Below are 23,442 nucleotides of genomic sequence, written 5' to 3' on the forward strand. Positions count from 1 at the left end.
CCTTTATATTGTGTACATTTGAAGGAACAAAAGTTATTTACTACTGATATGAAAGTCTTGGAAAAGGTCAAAGGCAGGGGTGCAGCACGGGCAAGGAATTGACGCTGACAGAGCTTTTAAACAAAGTTGATGCATCATTCTCAATTCTAAAATAACCCCAGACAATCCCTGATGTTTCCATACCCAAGGAGATCAGCAACAATTTCCAGACAAGTTAAAATTTCCTCTTTTTCTTTTATTTATTTATTTTTTTTGTAGAGACACAGTTTCACTTTATCGCCCTTGGTAGAGTGCCGTGGCGTCACACAGCTCACAGTAAACTCCAACTCCTGGGCTTAGGGGATTCTCCTGCCTCAGCCTCCCGAGTAGCTGGGACTACAGGCGCCCGCCACAACGCCCGGCTATTTTTTGGTTGCAGTTTGGCTGGGGCCAGGTTTGAACGCGCTACCCTCGGTATATGGGGCCGGTGCCCTGCTCACTGAGCCACAGGCACCGCCCTCCTCTTTTTATTTTTATCAATGTCAAATACTTTTCTGCCATTTAAAAGACAATGAGTAGATATTACAAATTCTGATTTCCCCAAGGAGCATCATAAGTAAAATGAATTTGCTTTATTTATAGTAACAAATGTTTAATGCATTTTCCATCTATTTTGCTTTTTTTGAATCTTTTTTTAATAGTTAGATGTTTGAATTCCAAAAACATTGCTTATCCTGAATGGCTCAGACAGTGGGTATTCTGGGTAAATGGTGTTCTAACGAAAGTAAAACATAAAAGTCCACCTATACTGACCTACCATGTCCAAGTCCACTCTCCTTCCCCCAACAGTTAATGGCTTGGTAGGAATACTTTCATACCTGTTTGTATGCATTCATATACATATATATGCAAATATACGCTGATATAGTTTTCTGTTAATTTGTTCATGCATAGAATCATACTATATGAACTCTTCTACAACTTCTTTTTCCACTTCAGTCCTAGAAATCTTGCTAGGACTTTATAATAGTTACATAGTATTATATTGTGTGAACGTATCAGAATTTACTCATACATTGAAAAGGTAGGTTGATTTCACTTTTTTTGCTATTACACACAATACTACTTAAATAAATGCTCTAAAACTGTGGTCCCCAACCCCTGGGCTTCAGACTGAACTGTTAAGAAACAGGCCACTCAGCAGGCAGGCCAAGTGAGCTAAACTTCATTTGTATTTACAGCTGCTCCCGGGTGAGGTAAACTTCATTTGTATTTATAGCCTCTCCCCATAGCTGGCATCACCACCTGAGCTTTGCCTCCTGTCCCAATCCCCTACCCCTAACCAACCCCAGTCCATGGAAAAACTGTCTTTGATGAAAACTGGTCCCTGGTGCCAAAAAGGTTGGAGACAACTGATTAAAACACCCCAGTAAATACACCTTTGCGACTGTGTAACAATTTCTGTAGAACAAATTGCAAAACCATAATAGCTGAGTCCAAGGACCTGACCATATTAAATTTTGACGGATACTGCAGACTGCCCTCCACAGTGGTCTCACAATTTTACCATCAACAATAAAGAAAGTTGGCCAGGCACAGTGGCTCATGCCTATAATACTAGCACTCTGGGAGGCCAAGGCGGGAGGATAGCTTGAACTCACGATTTCGAGACCAGCCTAAGCAAAAGTGAGACCCCATCTCTACTAAAAATTAAAAAACTGAGGCAAGAGGACTGCTTCAGCCCAAGAATTGGAGGTTGTTGTGAGCTATGATGCCACAGCACCCTACCCAGGGCAACACCTTGAGACTCTGTCTTAAAAAAAAAAAAAAAAGAAAGAAAGAAAGGAAAAGAAAGTACTCTTGTTCCACATCCTTACCTACACTGGATATTATCTATCCTTTCACTTTTAGTCAATCAGAGTTTTTAAAATTTCAGATTAAGGTGAGAGTACAAGTGATTCTGTTACACTGTTTGCATTTGTTAGGTAAAGTCCAAGGTGAGCCCTTCCCCCAGGGAGTGTGCTGTATACCCTTACATCGTGCCCATTAGGTGAGGGCTTGCCAGTCCTCCTCCCATTCCCTTCTTCCCCCCCTTGAATTGAATTATTTTGTTCTCCCTGTGGGCATGTAGTTGTGTATCTATTGGTTTCATATCAGTATTGAGCACATTAGATGCTTGCTTTTCCGTTCTTGTGATACCTTACTAAGGAGAATGTTCTTCAACTCCATCCAAGTTCATACAAAAGACATAAAGTCTCCACCTTCTTTATGGCTGAATGGTATTCCATGGTATACATATACCACAATCTATTAATCCATTAATGTGTTAAAAAAACCCTGATATTTTTCTTCGAGGAAGAGTGTCAGTCTGTTGCCTGGGGTGCAGTGCAGTGGCAAAATCCTAACTCACTGCAGCTTGGAATTCTGAGCTCAAGCAATCCTCCTGCTTCAGACTCCTGAGTAGCTAGGATGGACTACAGATTCATGCCATCACTCCCAGTTAATTGGTAAAATTTTTTTTGCAGAGACAGTGTCTCTCTGTGTTGTCCAGGCAGGCCTGGAACTACGGCCTCAAGTGATCTTCCTGGCTGGCCTCCCAAAGCTCTGGGATCACAGGTGTGAGCCACCATACCCGGCCACCCCTGATTTTAATATGCATTTCCCAGAATATTAGTGACATTGAGCATCTTTTCATATGCTTATTGGCATATTTCATATGCTTTTTCTCAGAACTGCCTTTTGGTATCTTTTTTGCTGTTGCCTCTTTCTTACTGATGTGTGATTTCACCAAGACAAGCTTACAGTCGAGGTAATGGGTCCATCAGGATCTTTTTAGGGTCATGTAAAGGAGGCCAGTAGATAATTAGAAAATGACCCACACACAAAAATCACCAACTCACCACATTGCTCTAGGGTGCCGGTTCTCAACCTGTGGGTCACAACCCCTTTGTAACAATGAAAATACATCCTGCATATCAGATATTTACATTACAATTCATAACAGTAGCAAAATTACAGTTATGAAGTAGCAACAAAAATAATTTTATGGTTGGGGGTCACCACAATGTGAGGAACTATATTAAAGGGTCGTGGCATTAGGAGGCACTAGGAAGATTGAGAACCACTGCTCTAGGGCCACCTGCTCTGCCTCTGTCGCTGCCACTACCCCCTTCCAAGCTATTTCCTCAGTTTTACTAGCTCACTCATTCCAGCGTGTCCCACACCGCTCTGCGAGAGTGTCTGCAAACAACCGGAGACGAGAGGCTGGGCCTTCTTGTGTTACCTCTCACTGTGATGAGTGCCTCATGATGTACAAATAGTCCCTGGGTTACAAACATCCATTTACATACAACTTGCACTTACAGTAAGTCCCTGAGTTACAAACATCTCACTGACGGACAACTCACACTTACGAATGGAGGATATTACAAGTAATAGGTAAGTGTACCTGTTCCAACTTACATACAAATTCAACTTAAGGACAAACCTGCAGAACCTATCTTGTTTGTAACTTGGGACTTGCCTGTATTCTGTATTACCCCATCTTGCCTCTATATCACCATATAGTCATTATCTTTTTTGTTTGTTTGTTTTTTTTAAACATATTTTCACTCTGTTGCCCTGGGTAGAGTGCTGTAGCATCATCACAGCTCATAGAAACCTTAAAGTCTTGGGCTCGAACAATCCTCTTGCCTCAGTCTCCCAAGTAGCTGGGACTACCAGCGCCTATCCCTATACTCAGCTGATATCTTATTTCTTTTTCTCTTTCTTTTTTTTTAGAGACACTAAAAAAAGTGTGGGTGACTCACTTTGTCACCCTCAGTAGAGTGCTGTGGCATCACAGCTCACAGCAACCTCCAGCTCTTAGGCTTAGGCGATTCCCTTGCCTCAGCCTCCTGAGTAGCTGAGACTACAGGTGCCCACCACAATCCCCAGCTACTTTTTTGTTGCAGTTTGGCCGGGGCTGGGTTCAAACCCGCAACCCTCCATATTTGGGACCGCCACCCTACTCACTGAGCCACAGGCACCACCCCATTATCTTATTTCTTAAATATCCACAAAGAGTCAATCCTCATCTACCAAGTTCCAGAACTTCTAAACAGTTTAAGCTATTTTGGAAAGTGATTTTCCTGAAGCAATACATTTTACTGGTTTAAAGAAACAGCAGGACGGGTATGGTGGCTCATTTTTGTAATCACAGCACTTTGGGACACTGAGGCAGGATTGCTTAAGCCCAGGAGTCTGAGACCAGCCTGAGCAAGAGCAAGACTTGTCTCTACTAAGAACAGAAAAAATTAGCCAGGTGTGGTGACGGGTGCCTGTAGTTTCAGCTACTCAGAAAGCTGAGGCTGGAGGATCACCTGAGCCCAGGAGTTTGAGGTTGCTGTGAGCCACTGATCTAGCATGGGCAAAAGAGCAAGACCCTGTCTCAAAAGAGAAAACAGAAAGAGATAGAGCAAATCTATTTTAAACAAATATAAATACTAATTCTGATATGTAGTATTATAACCAACGACTGCTTTCTCGAGTTAGGAAGCCGGATAGCATCATTTACCCCTGTATCAATGTGCCTGGCATGGGAAAAAATGCTGTGTGGCGTTTGTGTGGTACAGACCATTTTTCCTCTTTTCCCACTGAAAGCTGTTAACTTCCTCCTTGTTCTTTGCCTCTAGCTTCTCTTTACTTCTCCTACACCATATTTGCTGGGCTGGTGTTAAGAAAACAACACACTCTGAAATAGGACTCCTTACATTCTGAGGTGCTCCCAAGGATTCACATACATGATCTTCAGAATGCACATTTTTTTTTTTTTGGGGGGCTGGGGCTGGGCTTGAACCCGCCACCTCTGGCATATGGGGCCAGCACCCTACTCCTTTGAGCCACAGGTGCCACCCCAGAATGGACATTTATGACAACTATTTAGGCTACCCATCACATTGGTCTTTCATTCCTTTTTTCACTGTTAATTGACAAACGGTAGATATTTATGGGATACAATGTATATTATGATACATATAGGTAATGGGGACACTTTCATATTTTTAGTTATGCTACATAAAACTAACATTTCCAGGCTCAGCGCCTGTGGCTCAAGTGGCTAAGGCACCAGCCATGTACACCTGAGCTGGCGGGTTCGAATCCAGCTGGGGCCTGCCAAACAACGACAGCTGCAACCAAAAAATATCTGGGCATTGTGGTGGGCGCCTGTAGTCCCAGCTACTTGGGAGGTGGAGGCAACTTGAGCTCAGGAGTTGGAGGTTGCTGTGAGCTGTGATGCCATGGCACTCTACCCAAGGCGACAGCTTGAGGTTCTGTCTCAAAAAAAAAACCTAACATTTCTAGATGAGCAAAGTCTTAGTCATACATGTAAAAGGTTGAAAATAAATAGTATGGAGTTGCTGGTAGGAGACAGATTTGACTTAAGCAAATAGAATTAAATCTGTAAAAAGGAATTTTATCCATTTTTTTCTTTACTGTACATTATCACTTTATAAAACCATAATACCTATTTTCTGAAATTCAAAGCTGACTGTACATGTCTTTCAGTGACACGGAGTTACTTTAATACTTCTCAATTAAATTTTTTATTTTTTAAGGAAGTCTGAGAGCTGATTTGATTATTTGATTACTGTTATCCATGCTAACTGAATGAAGGATTTGTGAAGTTAAGGAAAAATGATTGTGTGGACAGATTAATTATAGATCTTCAAGAGCTCTTTATCATTCTCCACTGAGCAAAAGAGTAAACCTTACCTAAAAACCTGATTTTGTAAAATGAAGTATCCATTTCTTTTACTACTCTTTCCTTTTAAAAAATATTATCTAACTTGGGCGGCGCCTGTGGCTCAACGTGTAGGGCGGCGGTCCCATATGCCGGAGGTGGCGGGTTCAAGCCCAGCCCCGGCCAAAAAAAAAAAAAAAATATTATCTAACTTATTTTTTAAATTAGTAAATAATAATTGAATATATTTGAGGGGTACAACGTGATATTTTGATATATGTATATAATGTAGAATCACTAAATCAGGCTATTAACGTACTCGTCACTTCATTTTTTGTGATGAGACATTTGAAATTTACTCTCAACAATTTGAAATATACATTATTATTAACTATAGTCACCAATGCTATGCAATAGATCTCAAAAATGTATTCTTTCTAACTGAAACGTTGCACCAACATCCTTTCATTCCTCCTCCTTCTAACCCCCTCCCCCCAGGGCCTACAGTAACCACAATTCTCCTTTCTACATCGTGAGTTCAACTTGTATATATATATATATATTTTTTTTTTTTTTTGTAGAGACAGAGTCTCACTTTATCACCCTTGGTAGAGTGTTGTGGCATCACACAGCTCACAGCAACCTCCAACTCCTGGCTTAGGCGATTCTCTTGCCTCAGCTTCCCAAGTAGCTGGGACTACAGGCGCCCATCACAACACCTGGCTATTTTTTTGTTGCAATTTGGCCAGGGCCGTGTTTGAACCCGCCACTCTCACTATATGGCGCCGCCCTAGTTCAACTTTTTTAGATTCCACATTTGCCTTTCTGTGCCTGGCTTATTTCACTTGGCATAATATCCTCCAAGTTTATCCATGTCATTAAAAATGACAGATTTCCAAAAAAAAAAAGGGCAGTGCCTGTGGCTCAAAGGAGTAGGGCACTGGCCCCATATGCTGGAGGTGGTGGGTTCAAACCCAGCCCCAGCCAAAAACTGCAAAAAAAAAAAAATGACAGATTTCCTTCTTCTTAAAGACCGAATAGTATTCTGTGTATTCAACCACAATGCTTGGCTATGTTTAGAGATTGGGTATTGCTCTGGCTCAGGTTGGTCTCAAACTTATGAGCTCAGGCAATCCACCCTCCTCAGCCTCCCAGAGTGCTAGGATCACAGGCATGAGCCACCATGCCCAGCCAACAATTCCACGTTTTTTAACAACCATTGGTAGATATTCTGGTTATCATGCATAATGCTGCAATGAACATGATAATGCAGATGTTTTCCATGTACTGATTTCAATTCCCTTGGATATACACAGAAGTGGGATTGCGGGATCACATGAGTTCTATGTTTCATTTTTTGAGGAACCGCCCTAACAGTTTTCAATAATGGCTGTGCTAACTTGCATTCCCACCTAACAGTTACAAGGGCACCCTTTCCTCTATGTCCTCTTATTTTTTCTCTTGTTCACAACAGCCATTCTAACATGTGTGAGGTGGTATCTCACTGTGGTTTTAATTTGCATTTCCCTGATGATTAGTGATGTTGGGCATTTTTTCATGTACTTGTCTGCCGTTTTGAGAAATATCTATTCAAGCCCTTTACCTATTTTTTAAAACTCTTATTTGCATTTATTTTGTGTTGAATCTATTCATATACTGTATTTATTTATTTATTTGTTTGTTTGTTGAGACAAGAGTCTCACTACGTCACCGTCAGTAGGGTGCTGTGGCCTCACAGCTCACAGCAACCTCAAACTCTAGGGCTTTAAGCGATTCTCTTGCCTCAGCCTCCCAAAGTAGCTGGGACAACAGGGGCCCGCCACAATGCCTGGCTATTTTTTTGTTGCAGTAGTCATTGTTGTTTTAGGTGGCCCAGGCCGGGTTCGAACCCACCAGCCTGGGTGTATGTGGTCGGCACCTACCCACTGAGCTACGGGTGCCACCTACATACTGTAAGTTTTTAAGTTTTTTCTAAGGTATCTCTTTCTTCTGTGCAACCTCCTCTTCTGGTTTAGGGGTAATTTGTTTCTTTCCAGTAAGGATCATTTCAACGTAGCAGGGGAAGCTGGTGCTTGGGTTAATCTGACCACGGGCTCTCTTAAGTGGAGCAGTGCATCTTGGGAGTTCTAGTCACCTAGGTATGCTCAATGACCAGAGGATATATGTGAGTTTAGTAAATTTTTAAGCGTGTGCATCAAACATTTAGCATTATTTTTTTGGGCCACTGACCCTGTGCCCAGCCCCAACTCTACCCTTGGAATGGTGGAAGGGTACACATTGTTTCTATAAGGTAACATTTTCAGATACTTGATGGATTTTGGTATGCACATTTCCTTGACATCCTGGGTGGTTTCAAGGGTGTTCTTAAATTGAACACAAAGATTTACATGATTTCACTAAGTTTTCTGGGCCAAGAGGATAGTGAACCATTTTCACAGATGACTGCAGGCCCACGTAAAAGAACACGTTGCCCATTTTTTCATCAAGTTATTTGTTTTCTTGCTATGGAGTTGAGTTCCTTATGTATTTGGGACATTAACCTCTCATCAGATGTATGGTTTGCAAATCTTTTCCCCCTCTCTGTGGTTCATCTTCACTCCGTCAACTGTTTCCTTTGCCTTTTAGTTTGATACAATTCCATTTGTCTATTTTTACTTTTTTTCCCCAACATCAATTTTTTTTTTTTTTTTTTTTTTGCAGTTTTTGGCCAGGGCTGGGTTTGAACCTGTCACCTCCGGCAGATGGGGCCAGCGCCCAATTTCTTTGAGCCACAGGTGCCGTCCCCAATATCAATCTTTCAAAATTCATACTGGGGCAGCGCCTGTGGCTCAAAGGAGTAGGGCACCAGCCCCATTTGCCAGAGGTGGCGGGTTCAAACCCAGCCCTGGCAAAAAAAAAAAAGAAAAAGAAAGAAATTCATACTTATACCTATAATCCAAAATCTACATTTTCTCAAGTTATCCAACTTGAGAAAGAGCCAAACTTGTACCTTACTCCTTTGCGTGGGAAAGGGAGTAGAGGGTATAGACCTCCCTGGAGCCCCAACATTCTTTTTATCCTTCTGCTACTATCTGAGTCTAGGCTATCTTTATTTCTTGTCTGGACTCTTTTTTTCTTTTCTTTTCTTTCTTTCTTTTTTGAGACAGAGTCTCACTATGTCACCCTTGGTAGAGTGCTGTAACGTCGCAGCTCATAGCAACCTCATTCTCTTGGGCTTAAGGGATTCTCTTGCTTCAGCCTCCCAAGCAGCTGGGACTACAGGCACCCACCACAACACCTGGCTATTTTTTTGTTGCAGTTGTCATTGTTGTTTAGCTGGCCCGGGCCAGGTCGAACCCACCAGCCTTGGTGCATGTGGCTGGTGCCACAACTACTGTGCTACGGGTGCCATGCCTTGTCTGGACTCTTAAATAACTTCCTAACTGTTCTTTCCACCTCTAATCTAAGACCTTTCCATCCTTTCTTCACCCTGCCGCCAGAGTCACCATGTAAAGCCATAGGGAAGTTTACTGGTGGCCTTGGATATAATCTATCCCCTACACATGGCTTATAAAGTCTTTCAAGATCTGACCCAAACCTACAGTCCTAGCCTCATCTTTTATCACTCCTAGCATACCCTAAAAGTGCTATCTCCAGCCTTCCCTGGCCAATCCCTAATCTTCACAAACACTCTTCTCCCAACTTTTTTTTTACCTACCTAGATGCTTTTCTATAATCTACTTTGAGTCATTTTTCATTTGTTCAATATTATTGATGTAATCGAAAAATATTGCCAAAATATTGTGGTCCTTTCTTCTCTCTCTCTCTGCAATTCTTAATACATAACCATTCTTCTGTTTATCAGACATGTCCTTTGGTTTACAGAGAATTAGAATTATTGGAAGGAATATAAAGATAACCAAAGAATCATGGTAGCTTATTACCAAAATAGGATTTAGAAGTTCATTGTGATACATAATGGTCGGGCTTTGCCAACTAGAAAGAACTCTGAATAAGACCAGGAGAAGGAGGCCTCTCCAGGCTGAGAGTCAGAAAGGATTCAGTTGACTCTGACTCAGTCATCTGGGGAGCCTGGGTCTAGGGTATGGTAAGTAACCAGAAGTCAGAGATGACAGAGGAAGGCATCAGCACAGGAGACCCATGCCGTACTTCCTGTGAGGCCAGCATTCTCGTTCTTTGTAGATTCCTGTGGGTTTTCTTTTTTTTTTTGCCGGGGCTGGGTTTGAACCCATCACCTCCGGTATATGGGGCTGGCGCCCTACTCCTTTGAGCCACAGGCGCCACCCTCTTTTGGGTTTTCTACACAGACATGTCTATTACCTCCCAAAACAATATTTTTGTTTCTTTCTTTTTAATCATTTAGCACATTGAAGTGTCTGGGCTGGAGAAAATGGGGAGAGTTTATAAATGCTGTGATGCCTGCAGTGCCCTGGCCCTTAACTACGTTTCCTGGCCTCATGTACTTGCCATCTGTCTTCTTGAATCTAGTCTGAACACCAGGACAGGTCTTTCTTCCGATAGCTATCATCCCAAACCATGTGCTTCTTTTTTTAGTTTCACCTTGCTTCTACTTTTTAGCCGTATGTAGATTGAGTTCTTATAATCTCCTCTGGCTGTTGAGTTGAGGGCTTTCCCCTAATTGCCATAGTTCTTATAGCATCTTGCTCCAGACTGATCAGCAGCTCCCAGTCTCCGGCACTTACCAACTCTCTTACTAATCCAGAATAATAGTCGTCTACGATTAGTTTCCATCTCTCTTAGTTGCCTGGTTTCTGCCTTCATTTACCAGAGTGCAGGTGTAGCCCACAGTCCTTCTGTGTTTTCAGGCATGCTTTCAGGATCATGTTTTGACCCTTACACATGGTCAAATAATAATTTATGTAAGATACCAGCCTAACCACAGTAGTTTCACACAGGCTACAGGGGGGCTTGGTTTCCCTCCAGACAGTAGCAGTATCTTTGATATCTACCACTTGGCCTCTTTTAGGATAACTGTCTGACCTGTTAAAGATTGCAGGCCCAGGGCGGCGCCTGTGGCTCACTGAGTAGGGTGCCAGCCCCATATGCCGAGGGTGGCGGGTTCAAACACAGCCCCGGCCAAACTGCAACAAAAAACAAAAAATAGCCAGGCATTGTGGCGGGCGCCTGTAGTCCCAGCTGCTTGGGAGGCTGAGACAAGAGAATCGCGTAAGCCCAAGAGTTAGAGGTTGCTGTGAGCTGTGTGACACCACAGCACTCTACCGAGGGCGAGGGCGGTAAAGTGAGACTCTGTCTCTACAAAAAAAAAAAAAAAAGATTGCAGGCCCAATGCTTTATACTAATCTAGGTGGTCAGTACCAATAGCATCATGGAAGATGGGGATAGAAAGCCTACATTAAAAATAAACACAAACCAAACAAAAACATCTCCTAATTCTGTATATAAAGAAATGGGCCAAGGAGAATGATCACTTCCTTATCTTCACAAGGGAAGGTGGACTGGGGAAAGGTTAAGATCTTTGCAAGACACCTTGCCTGCCCTATATGAGCTATGGACCACACCCTTGCCCCTATCCTTAATGAAGCACCTGGGTGTTCTCTTAGCTGTCAACAACATCCCCCTCTTACCAAGCAAAAGGAAAAATAATAGCAAGTGAGGAACAAGGTCAAACCATCAAAATATGCTTAATGGGTTTCGGTATCCTTCTATTTATAAAAGTGGAGAGACAGGTTAAGCACCCATTATGTCACTATCAAAACAAGCTATGGCCAAAAACTGGGAACACATACGTAGGCTATTTCATTTTCTAGGATAAATATTTGTTTGAGTTCTGACACAGGATAGACTTTGAGAAACTGATGCCTTTAAATTTCACCTGTGTTACATATTGCTCAAGATGGTTATTACACTTCCTCTAAACTTCCAGGTAAGTTTCAGTGATGCATTTAAATTTAAACTTATGAAATTCTCATCAAGTCACTCCCCAGCTTGAAACCTTTCATTAGCTTCCCAGGCCTTTACAGTCAAATCTAAACTCTTTATGGCATGGCCCTTTATGGCATGCCACTTACCACTAACTGCATGTCTTTCCTTGAGAACATCTCTCTAGCCAGGTTAGGTGTCCACAGGGCCTGTTCCTTTTCCCTACAGCAGCCCCACATTGGCAATCATTTAATTATTATTATTATTATTTTTTTTTTTAGACAGAGTCTTAAGCTGTCACCCTGGGTAGAATGCCGTGGTGTCACAGCTCACAGCAACCTCAAACTCTTGGGCTTAAGTGATTCTTTTCCCTCACCCTCACAAGTAGGTGGGACTACAGGCACCTGCTACAACGCCTGGCTATTTTTTGGTTGTAGTTGCCATTGTTGTTTAGCAGGCCCAGGCTGGATTCGAACCCACCAGCTCCAGTGTATGTGGCTTGCACCCTAGCTGCTGAACTATAGGCGCCAAGCTCATTTACTTATGTATGTGAATAATCTGTCTGGGGCCATGTCACACTTGTTCCCCACTTGTCCTTGGCACTTAGCATATAGAAGACAGTCAAAAATGCTCACTGAATCACTAGTTGACTTCTTGCCTTTTGGGGTTATGTGAGAAATTAATTTTAGTTATATGACTTGAGCTCACTTTGAAACTATGATGAATTCTTCATGGTTCCCTAAAACTGAGTGACTCTTTGGGTTTGTTTTTGTTAAAGAGATGCATGCAGAAGCGAAGGAGCATTTACATGTAGGCAGACTGTGATACATTCGGCCCCAGGTGACCCAGTGAGGCCTGAGATGGGGACGGCCCTCTTCTTCCCATCTTTAATTAAAATCCATCTGCAGCAACAGAAGGCTACTTCGAATGGCTTTGCAGGCCTGGGCTTGGTTTAGGTAAAGCCATAGCCAGAACAGGGTAGTAATGGTTGATAATATAGCCAACAGATGGAGTAGTTTGCAAACATGTAAAGACTCTAGTCACTCCCAGAAAAAAAACAGAAGAGAGAAGCAGGGTTGGGTCCCAGCAATCAAGCTCAAGTCAGCTGAACCACTCTAATTAATTACATATACTTCATAACAGAAGCATGTATGAAGCATGACTAGTTTGCCTTCTCTATTCCAGCACAAACCTTTTCCATATTTGTTTTCATGAGTTTCATGTAAGACCAAGTTGAAATTATTCGCACAGATAGACTCCACATAGGTGCGCCTCGTTGCATAAAACAGGAGTTTTTCGGTTTTGTTGGTCATCTGCATTTTCTTCCTAATACAGGAAATGGGAGATTTAACACCGAGAACATTCTTGCCCTACTCCACCTAATAACATTAATCCCAATTAAATCCCAATCAGTTTAAATTTTATTCCAGTGGTTTTCAGAATAAGGCTACTAACTTTGAGGCAGCAGGCATAAAAGAATACATTTATGAAAATATTTAAATGATATACCCACGAAATCATTGAACTGTAAAATAATAAAGTTTTAAAAAACAGTGAAGCTCGAGTTAATACAATGAAAAAACAACTAGAGACTGAAGAAAACGTTGATTACTAAAATAAACACTGAATGTAAGTTTATATTTATATAATCTGAATCTAAGTTTTAAAGAATGGATCTCTTAACGAATCCTCATCAGTTTTATATTAGGAAATCTGATAATGTGGACAATACCAACCTTCTAAAATTATTCGAGAGCTCTGAGTTCTGGATCATCTTTATCTTCTCAATCTTGCAATTTTTCATGGAAGCTTTAAAACGCTCACTTACTTTGGTATATTCCAGAGACGCGTTATTGATCTCTACCAACTAAAAAATTTTAAAAATATGTAAACATGAAACAGAAAACATTTAAAGCATTAAATGCATCATACATCCATTATGTATGCCCCTCTAATACCATGAAGTATCAATGCCAGGGTTCTGACAGCAGATGGGATCAGCTGGCTTAGAGTTTCCACATCTGGCACCTCACTGCAGTCATGAACCAGATTGTCAGTGGGCCTCCTGTCTATCCAGGCCAATTTACAGCTGGCAAGACATTGTGTCTATGGGCAAAGGGCAGTTCCCTTTGGTGTCTGATTTAGTCCAGTGACCTGGCAAGTTCCTTGCCTAATGCTCCAAAACTAGTGAGGTGTAGAGGAATTGGAGGTTCCCACAGGGTACAAGCAGACCAGCCTGCACAATACTAGAGGCTAGCATGTGTTACAAATCTGGGACTAGTCTTATCCCCATCAGGCTAGGTGACAAGGATGCATAGTTTGACTCTTGCAGAAACCTTTTAACTACCTAACTGCAACTAACAGATAAGTCTTCCAGTTTTCTCATCTATCAAATAGAGATAATAATATCTATCTCGCAGGGTGGTCTTAGAGATCTGTCCAGAAACAATGAGGTGCCCCATAAAGGTTAATTTTTCTCTGGGAAAGAGAACCAATCATTTCATGTCTGCCTTTGAATCTTGATCTAAGAGTTTTGCAGGAGCAATTCATTCATTCAAACAAACCCTTATAGCAAATGACTTTTCCCCACCCTTAAATGATTCCCCCACCAAACAAGTGAAAATCAAGTACCTTATAACCCTTTGAGGGGAAGACAGAAGGATCCTGCAGAGGAAGAAATCTCTCGGTTACAGATGCTGACAGGGCTTGAACCGGTTGATAGCTACAAATAAAAATAGATTAAGAATCCTTTTAGCTCCCTGTTCTGCATGCCCAAGCAACTTTTAATCTTAACTTTCTGCCACTAAGCCAAGGTTCCTAGAAAAATGCACAAGGTTTATTTCTGTGTTTTCTCTGTATTATAACCCTGCAGATTCCCTGTATAGATGTCCCAGTAGGCACACTTTTTTAAAAAAAAAATGCAATAACTATTTCATAATCAGTAGATTAAATGCTATTTTCTCACTGATTTGACCTACACAAGCATTGATTCTTTTTCCTATTTCTGCTCAACCTTCAAAGGTCCTCATGTGTTAGCATTAAGCAAATGTGTCTAACACCTTCAAATGATAAAACATTGAAATATATTAGGGATTCCAGGGGAAGAATTCTGTCTTTCCCATAGGAACTATATTTTAGGGTAACCATACAGGAGGAAAAATTCTTCTTTATAGATGAATTACTGTTAATAATTACGAAAGAATTGCTAGAATTAGAAAAACACCATAACAGATTTAAACAATCATTAATCACTAGCTACTAAAATCATTAAGTGGAAGATTGGATGAGGAATACTATAATGGAAGATCATAATGGAATGACTAAACCTAATCTGTGATCTACATCACCAAAAAGAGGACAGTTAGATGTTACCTATCTCTTCCTAAGAAGTAACAAGAAGTGCAATGTGCGTTGCTTATACAGGATTCTTGACCCAAAACTGAACATGACCCTAATTAACCCTCTAAATCTAATGATCAATTAACAGAAATTATGCATCAAATGACCCCAAGAGGATAGAATTTGCTACATTTTGAACTTGGGGAATTTCATAGGTCACATCACTTAATTTCTCTTCTTTGTTTTTGAGAGTGCAAAAAAAATTGTGATATATTCACACAATGAAGTAAACTGAGCGATAAAAATAGGACATGTTACTATTACATAGAAGAACTTGGATGGATCTGACCGACATCATGGAGGGTGGAAGCATCGGGATACAAGAAAGTAATTCTGCAATTCACCTAATTTCTTTAAAAAAAATTGCATAAAAAGAGGGGTGGAGGAAGATGGGAGACCAGAAGGATCCTTCAGCTAAGGTCTCCTAGAAAGACTGGGGAAAAAGAGAACCCAGCCATACTTGACGTGGGGACCTTACCCAGAGTGATAGCTCAGGGAGCACAGCAAGGTGGTGGTGAGCTGGATACAGCAGATGATCCGGAGTGATGGAAAGTGATTGCAACTGGTTGGGATCAGCTGGCCCTGCACGGAGGAGTAGCGGGATGGCAGGAAGCCTTTCTGGAGTTTTCAGTTACTGGGGGAAGCTGCATGTTGAGTGGAAAGCTTGGAAGAGTGGGAGGACTCAAACAGTACACAGCAAAGATTTGAATGCCGGTTGGAGGGGACTTGCCAAAGGTTTGTTGGCTGATGAGGCAGCCATACTGAGAAGGTCTCGGTGGCCAGGGGGCTGCCATTGTGGTAAGGTCAAGAGAAGGTCTTAGCAGGGGCCTAAACACAGCCTGCTGGGATCAGAACTCCACTCTTGGAACAGGCTGAGGGACTCCTGCACTCCACAGGTACTGGAGTCAGGGGGCAATGTGAGACCTGCCCCTGAAGGATTCTTGTGAGTCTTAAGAACCCAACCTGGCAGGAAATAGTCAGCAATCACCAAAGGTGACTAAGTTTGGAATAAGGACCATAGAGGTTGCTGGCTATGCTCTCTATCCCCTAAAAAAAAAAAAAAAAAAAAAAAAAAAAACCACTACGCATCTGGTGTCCCAGCAACATTTTGCAAAATACTGTCATCAAGAGCAAGAACTTCTGTTTGAAATAAAGGAGGCAGTAAGAAGTAAAAAGAACAAGAAGAAAGAACACCTGAGGAAGAACCAACAGAAAAATTCAGGCAACATGAAAAAGTAAAATAAAAGAACTCCCCCAAGGAACCATGAAGCAGCTACTGCAAAAGACTCCACCTACAAAGAAATAATGGACTTGACAGAAAGGGAATTTAAAATACGGATGATAAAGACAGTAAAAGGAATGGATGAGAAAATGGAAAGACAGGGGCGGCGCCTATGGCTCAGTCAGTAAGGCGCCGGCCCCATATACGGAGGGTGGCGGGTTCAAACCCGGCCCCGGCTGAACTGCAACCAAAAAATAGCTGGGCCTTGTGGCGGGCGCCTGTAGTCCCAGCTACTCGGGAGGCTGAGGCAGGAGAATCACCTAAGCCCAGGAGTTGGAGGTTGCTGTGAGCTGTGTGAGGCCACGGCACTCTACCAAGGGCCATAAAGTGAAACTCTGTCTCTACAAAAAAAAAAAGAAAATGGAAAGACAGGAACAAAAGTCGGATGGCAGAGAAGGAGACTATAGAAAGGATATGGCAGAGCTTAAGGAAATGAAGGACATCATCAGGGAATGTAAAGATGCAGTAGAAAGTATCAAAAATCGGTTAGACCATGGAGAAGAAAGAACCTCAGAGCTAGAGGATAAAGTTTTCCAGGTAACCCAGGTTAAAGAAGTAGAAAAGGAGAGAGAGAAAGCAGAACAGGCACTTCGAGAACGAGACTTCATGAAGCATTTAAACATACGAATAACAGGGATTCCTGAAGGGGAAGAATATTGTTCCAAAGGAATGGAAGCCTTACTGTAGACTATCATAAATTAAAACTTCCCAAGTTTTACTAAAGACCCTGTCCTTTCAGATGGATAGCAAACCCTGGGTCATTTCAACTCAAACTGAGCTTTCTCCAAGACACATTGTAATGAACCTGTCCAAAGTCAAGATGAAAGAAAAAGTTCTGCAAGCAGACAGGAGTAAGCACCAAATGACCTACAGAGGCAGAGCCCACTAGGATGACAGCAGACTTTTCAACTGAAACCTTCCAAGCCAGAAAAGAATGGTCATCCACCTTCAACATTCTTAAATAAAACAATTTTCAGCCCAGACTTATGTATCCTGCTAAACTAAGCTTCAAAATTGATGGAGAAATCAAATCTTTTGCAGATATACAAGCACTGAGGAAACTCACCACAAGAAAAGCTCTACAGGAAATACTTAGACCTGTTCTCAATATTGACTACCACAGTGGACCACCAGCAAAGTAAACACCCAGAAGCTAAAGGTCAAAACTTAGCTTCCACCATGGCACAAAGGATAAAATTACACAAAGGACTTTCACAAAATAAGATGAATCAAAGTCTGCCACACTTATCGATTCTCTCAATAAATGTCAATGGACTGAATTCACCACTGAAGAGGCACAGGCTGGCGGAATGGAGAAAAATGCACAAGCTATCCATATGCTGTCTGGGGATATCACCCTTCCAGACTTTCAGCTATACTACAAGGCCATAGTGATCACAACAGCATGATATTGGCACAATAATAGACACATTGATTGACATTTGGAATCTAAGAGAAAACCATGAGATGAAACTAACATCCTAGAGCCACATATCTTCAATAAACCAAACAAGAACTTACACTGGGGAAAAGAATCCCTATTCAATAAATCGTGCTAGGAGAACTGGATAACCACATGTAAAAGACTAAAACTGGACCTGTGCATCTCACCACTTACAAAAATTGATTCAGGATTGATAAAAGATGTAAATCTAAGGCATAAAACAATAAAAATCCACAAAGTAAGTGTGGGGAAAACTTGAAGATATCAGACTGGGGAAAGATTTTATAAAGACTCCCATGGCAATTGCAATAACAAAAATAAACAAATGGGACTTAATTAAACTGAAAAGCTTCTGTACAGCTAAGGAAATAACAACCAAAGCGAACAGGCAACATTCAGAATGGGAAAAGATATTTGCATATTATGAATCGGACAAAAACTTGGTTCACGCCTTTACCCCTAGCACTCTGGGAGGCTGAGTTGGGTAAATTGCTTGAGCTCTGGAGTTAGAAACAGGCCTCAGCAAGAGAGAGACCCTGTCTCTACTAAAATAGAAAAAAGTATTATTGTGCTGGGCCTCTGTAGTCCCAGCTACTTGGGAGGCTGAGGCAAGAGGATCACTTTAGCCCAAGAGTTTGAGGTTCCTATGCATTATCATACTACAGCACTCTACTGAGAGTGACAGTTAGACGCTGCCTAAAAATAAAATTGGGGAAGGGACTTGAGATAGCTAGACCAATCCTAATGAAATTCTTGGGAACTTGATTAAGAAATTCAGAGAAGGGCGGCGCCTGTGGCTCAACGGGTAGGGCGCCGGTCCCATATGCCGGAGGTGGCGGGTTCAAGCCCAGCCCCGGCCAAAAATAAAAAAAAAAAAAAAAAGAAATTCAGAGAAAATCAGGCAGTTAGTGGCAGAAGATAAGGCTGAAGGAATTTGCAGAATTCTGAATTAAAATAAAGTCAGTAGATATATACATATATTTATGTATATATGTATATGTACACACACCATATATACTATATATTTATATGTAGTATATGTTTATATATATATAATGTATATATAGTCACTGAATCTGTTCATAGAGGAGAAATAAAAATAATAACAATAAGAGCAGTTAACATTGATTGAATACCCATATGTATTAGCTACTGTTCTGAGTGCCTGGACTATATTACTCAAGTAACCTTGAGGAAGGTACTATCTATTATTAAGCCCATTTTATAGGTGGGGAGTTGCACAATGATCAGTTAGTCCAAATCCACATAGCTAATGAGTAGCGAGGTAGAATTTGAACCTAGGCAATCCATATCCGATCTGTGTGACTCCAGGCTGCTCCAGTTCTGAAGCCCAACCAGAACCAATTCCCATTCTGAGGCCCCAATCTAGCTAACAATAAGATTCTTAGATCCTTGTACATTGTTTTGCGCATTCCCTTACACTTATTTATCTTGTTAGTAATTTTCCTTTTTCATGAAATACCTTAAATTCTTATAACCAGAAGAACACCTCGATTTTACATCTGTCTTGAAAACTATTTCACATGATCACACATCACCCAGGGGAAAAAAACAATTCCAACTCCAAAAATATTCGTGGTACAATACAGATTTTACTGAGAGCTTCACAAAGAAAGTTACAACAAATTCCCACAGCAAAATTCTTTTTTAAAAATCCCTTTTAATCGGGCGGCGCTTGTGGCTCAGTCGGTAGGGTGCCGGCCCCATATACCGAGGGTGGCGGGTTCAAACCCGGCCCCGGCTGAACTGCAACCAAAAAATAGCCGGGCGTTGTGGCGGGCGCCTGTAGTCCCAGCTGCTCGGGAGGCTGAGGCAAGAGAATCGCTTCAGCCCAGGAGTTGGAGGTTGCTGTGAGCTGTGTGATGCCATGGCACTCTACCGAGGGTGACAAAGTGAGACTCTGTCTCTACCAAAAAAAAAAAAAAATCCCTTTTAATCAGCATTACCTTTTCCCTAAGCACTTGCTCACACAGATACCTCATCGCTTCTTTCTCTCCACCTCTCTCTCAGCCTCCCGCCTTCAATAAATCACAGAACAAAACTAAAGGCACTCAGAAAAATCCACAACAAAACAAAAACCCAGTGCATTTGATTATTTCTTAGACACACTGCGTTCATCCAGCGATGGAGACACTGTTGCCCAGAGTATTAAAGATTCCCGCAAAGTCGTCTGTGGATAGTACTCCAGCCACACCATGCAGCTTAACAAACACCTTAGTAACAGATAGTGCAGCAGGAAACTGCAATGTAAGGCAAACAGGAACTTTTCAGGAAACCAGGGTCCAGACTCACGAGTGATTTAAGAGCCCTGGGCATGCACACTTACTTGGGCCCCCTTCTCCTTTGTTCCACATCCCACGGAGACACAAACGTTGGCCTGCGGATGACATCCTTTTGCGTCTTGGAATCTACGTTTGTCTGAATCATCCCTTTAGACAGAAAAAAATAAAATCGAGAATTAGTCCTAATGAATCAAGAATTAGTCCCAGAAAATGACTCCTTATTTTCCAGAGGCTATTTACACAGCAAACATTCATGACTAAACTGTATGTGTATAACAGAGAAAATCCTTTTGAGTAAAAACCGCTCATGATAAAAAAAACTTGTACCTTTCACTGCCCTTGGAAGGCAAAGAGGCAAACAGAAGCTGGGGAATTAATCTACTGTTTATATCAAAGTCAAGGGTAAAGAAGAGAGCGAGGGCAGCCAGGTCACCATCCACGCAAGTTGCCCTAGACCAGACATCAGTGATTATGGACTGGAATTTGGTAGCTTCGTTTTGAAGGATTTTTTTCTACATCAAGTGTGAAACATCATTTTCAATTCGTGCATGGTGTAGGCCTAGTTCCAAACTGTAAAGGCGATTCCTTTGCGAAATGAAGCACCATACATTGCTAGTCAGAGTGTAAAATGGGACAACCACTTTGGGGAACAGGTTGGTGGTTTCTTATAAAGTTGCACACACACATCCTATGCTTATGATGCAGCAATCCCATTCCTAGGTGTTTACCTGGGAGAAATGAAAACCTATTCGCACACAAAGACTTGCAAATGAATGCTCACAGCAGTAAGTATGATGTTTAATCTTCTATAAGCATTATTTTTATTTTTTCATTCTTTTGAGACAGAGTCTCTTTCTGTCACCCTTGGTGGAGTGCCGTACTGTCATAGCTCACAGCAACCTCAAATTCTTGGGCTGAAGTGATTCTCTTGCCTCAGCCTCCCAAGTAGCTGGAACTACAGGTGCCTGCCACAATACCTGGCTATTCTTCTAGAGACAGGGTCCCTCTCTGACTCAGGGTGGTCTCGAACTCATGAACTTAAGCAATCCACCTACCTCAGTCTCCCAGTCACAATAGCATTATTATATATATATTTTTTGAAATGCAAATGTTTAATAGAGCGTGCTTTTCTATAAAAATCAAATACATATTGTTATATACATAATGTGTATTGCTCCAACTGTGAGGTAAATAACAGAAAAAATTATTCCTTCTACCATTAGTAGACAGATCTACTCTGTTAGCAACTTTCAAGTACATAATATATTGTTATTAACTATAGTCACCATTATATAAGGTAAACTTCTTAAACTTGTTACTCCTATCTAACTGGAATTTTTATTTTGAGACAGAGTCTTACTCCATTGCCCAGGATAGAGTGCCATGGCATCATAGCTCAGAGCAACCTCAAAGTCTTGGGCTGAAGCAATCCTCATGCCTCAGCCTCCCAGAGTGCTAGGATTATAGGTGTGAGCTACCGTGCCCAACTCTGCAGTTGTTGTTTTTTTTTTAATTTCAAATTAATATAAGGGTACATAGAATTAAGTTACATTATTTGCATTTGTTAGGTAAAGTCCAGGTTGCAATTGAACCCTTTACCCAGACATTGCCATACACCCCTACACTGTACCCGTTAGGTGAGAACTTACCAAACCTCCTCCCCCTACTCCCTTCTTGAATTTAGAGGTGTTTTTCTCCCTTGTGGGTATGTAGTTATTCATCTACTGATTTCATATTAATATTGAGTATATTGGATGTTTGCTTTGAGATAGTTTACTTACTTAGGAGAATGTTCTCCAAATCCATCCAGCTTAATACAGAAGAGTTAAAGTCTCCATCTTTTTTTATGAATGAATATTATTCCATGGTATAATATATACCACTGTTTACTTACCCATTCATGGGTTGATGAACACGTGGGTTGTTTCCTCATCTTTGCAAGCATTATGATATTTTAATAAATAAAACACGACACGGGGCATGGTGGCTTATGCTTATAATCCTAGCACTTTAGGAGGATGGGGCAGGTGGATTGCTTGAGCTCAGGAGTTTGAGACCAGCCTCAGCAAGAGCAGGACCCCGTCTCTACCCAAAATAGAAAAGCTAGCTGGCTATTGTGACGGATGCCTGTAGTTCCAGCTACTTGGGAGGCTGAAGCAAGAGCATCACTTGAACATCAGAGTCTTGAGGTTGCTGTGAGACACGGCATCAAGGCACTCTACCCAGGGTGACAGAGTAAGACTCTGTTTCAAAAAATAATAACAATAATAATAAACAAAAAGTGGAAACAACATAAATGTCCATTAACTATGAATGAAAAAACTACAGTATATCCTTGCAATGGATACTACTCAGCAATAAACAGGGAAGAATTACTACACATGCAATAATGTAGACGAATCTAAAAAATTATTCTGAGAAAGAAGTCAGCCACATGCAACGCTCATATTGCAAGAGTTTCTTGCTTTTGGGGGGTGGGGAGGACAGAGCCTCACTTTGTCACCCTCAGTAGAGTGCTGTAGCATCACAGCTCACAGCAACCTCCAACTCTTAGACTCAGGTGATCCCTCACCTCAGCTCCTGACTAGCTAGGACTACAGGCGCCTGACACAACATCTAGCTATTTTTAGAGACAAGGTCTGGCTCTTGTTCAGGCTGGTCTCGAACTCGTGAGCTTAGGCAATCCACTCGCCTGGCCTCCCAGGGTGCTAGGATTACAGGCGTGAGCCACCTCATCTGGCACTGCAAGAGTTACTTACGATGAAGTTCTAGGCCAGGTAAAATGAATCCATACGGACAGAAAGCAAATCAGCAATGGCCTGTGATGGGGATAGAGGTGGGGGGACGTGGTGGGGGTTGGGGTGGGATGAGATGGATTGCAAAGAGACAAGAGGAAACTCGGGGTCAATGGAAATGTTCTACATCTTGATTAGCACGGTGAGCTGACACGCATTTGTCAATATTCATCCAACTGCAGGCTTAAAATGGGCGCATTTTCTTGTGCTAATTGTACCTCAGTGCAGGTGATGTAATAAAAAATGGACATAAGCAAAAAGATAAGTCAGATCCTGTGACAATCCTGCTCAAAATCTTCCCATGTCCTGGGCGGTGCCTGTGGCTCAGTCAGTAAGGCACTGGCCCCATATACCGAGGGTGGCAGGTTCAAACCCGGCCCCGGCCAAACTGCAACCAAAAAATAGCCGGGCGTTGTGGCGGGCGCTTGTGGTCCCAGCTACTCGGGAGGCTGAGGCAAGAGAATCGCTTAAGCCCAGGAGCTGGAGGTTGCTGTGAGCCGTGTGAGGCCACGGCACTCTACCGAGTGCCATAAAGTGAGACTCTGTCTCTACAAAAAAAAAATAATAATAATAAAATTAAAAAAAAAAAAAAAAATCTTCCCATGTCCTAACAATAC

At 41.8% G+C, this 23,442-nt stretch overlaps 1 protein-coding gene across 2 annotated transcripts in view; it reads right to left on the reverse strand.

Moving 5' to 3' along the window:
* ZC3HAV1 (zinc finger CCCH-type containing, antiviral 1) overlaps positions 1 to 23,442 on the reverse strand; it is a 67,160-nt gene that overhangs the window by 4,477 nt on the left and 39,241 nt on the right. For both annotated transcript variants that reach the window (XM_053554007.1, XM_053554006.1), the window contains exons 9-12: positions 20,075 to 20,177; positions 14,234 to 14,324; positions 13,339 to 13,469; positions 12,795 to 12,928 (exon numbers count right to left, since the gene is read on the reverse strand). In XM_053554007.1, the coding sequence (XP_053409982.1) occupies positions 12,795 to 12,928; positions 13,339 to 13,469; positions 14,234 to 14,324; positions 20,075 to 20,177 (459 nt within the window). The remainder of the gene's footprint in view (positions 1 to 12,794; positions 12,929 to 13,338; positions 13,470 to 14,233; positions 14,325 to 20,074; positions 20,178 to 23,442) is intronic.

This window comes from Nycticebus coucang, chromosome 11 (assembly GCF_027406575.1).
Source record: "Nycticebus coucang isolate mNycCou1 chromosome 11, mNycCou1.pri, whole genome shotgun sequence".
NCBI classification, from domain to species: Eukaryota; Metazoa; Chordata; class Mammalia; order Primates; family Lorisidae; genus Nycticebus; species Nycticebus coucang.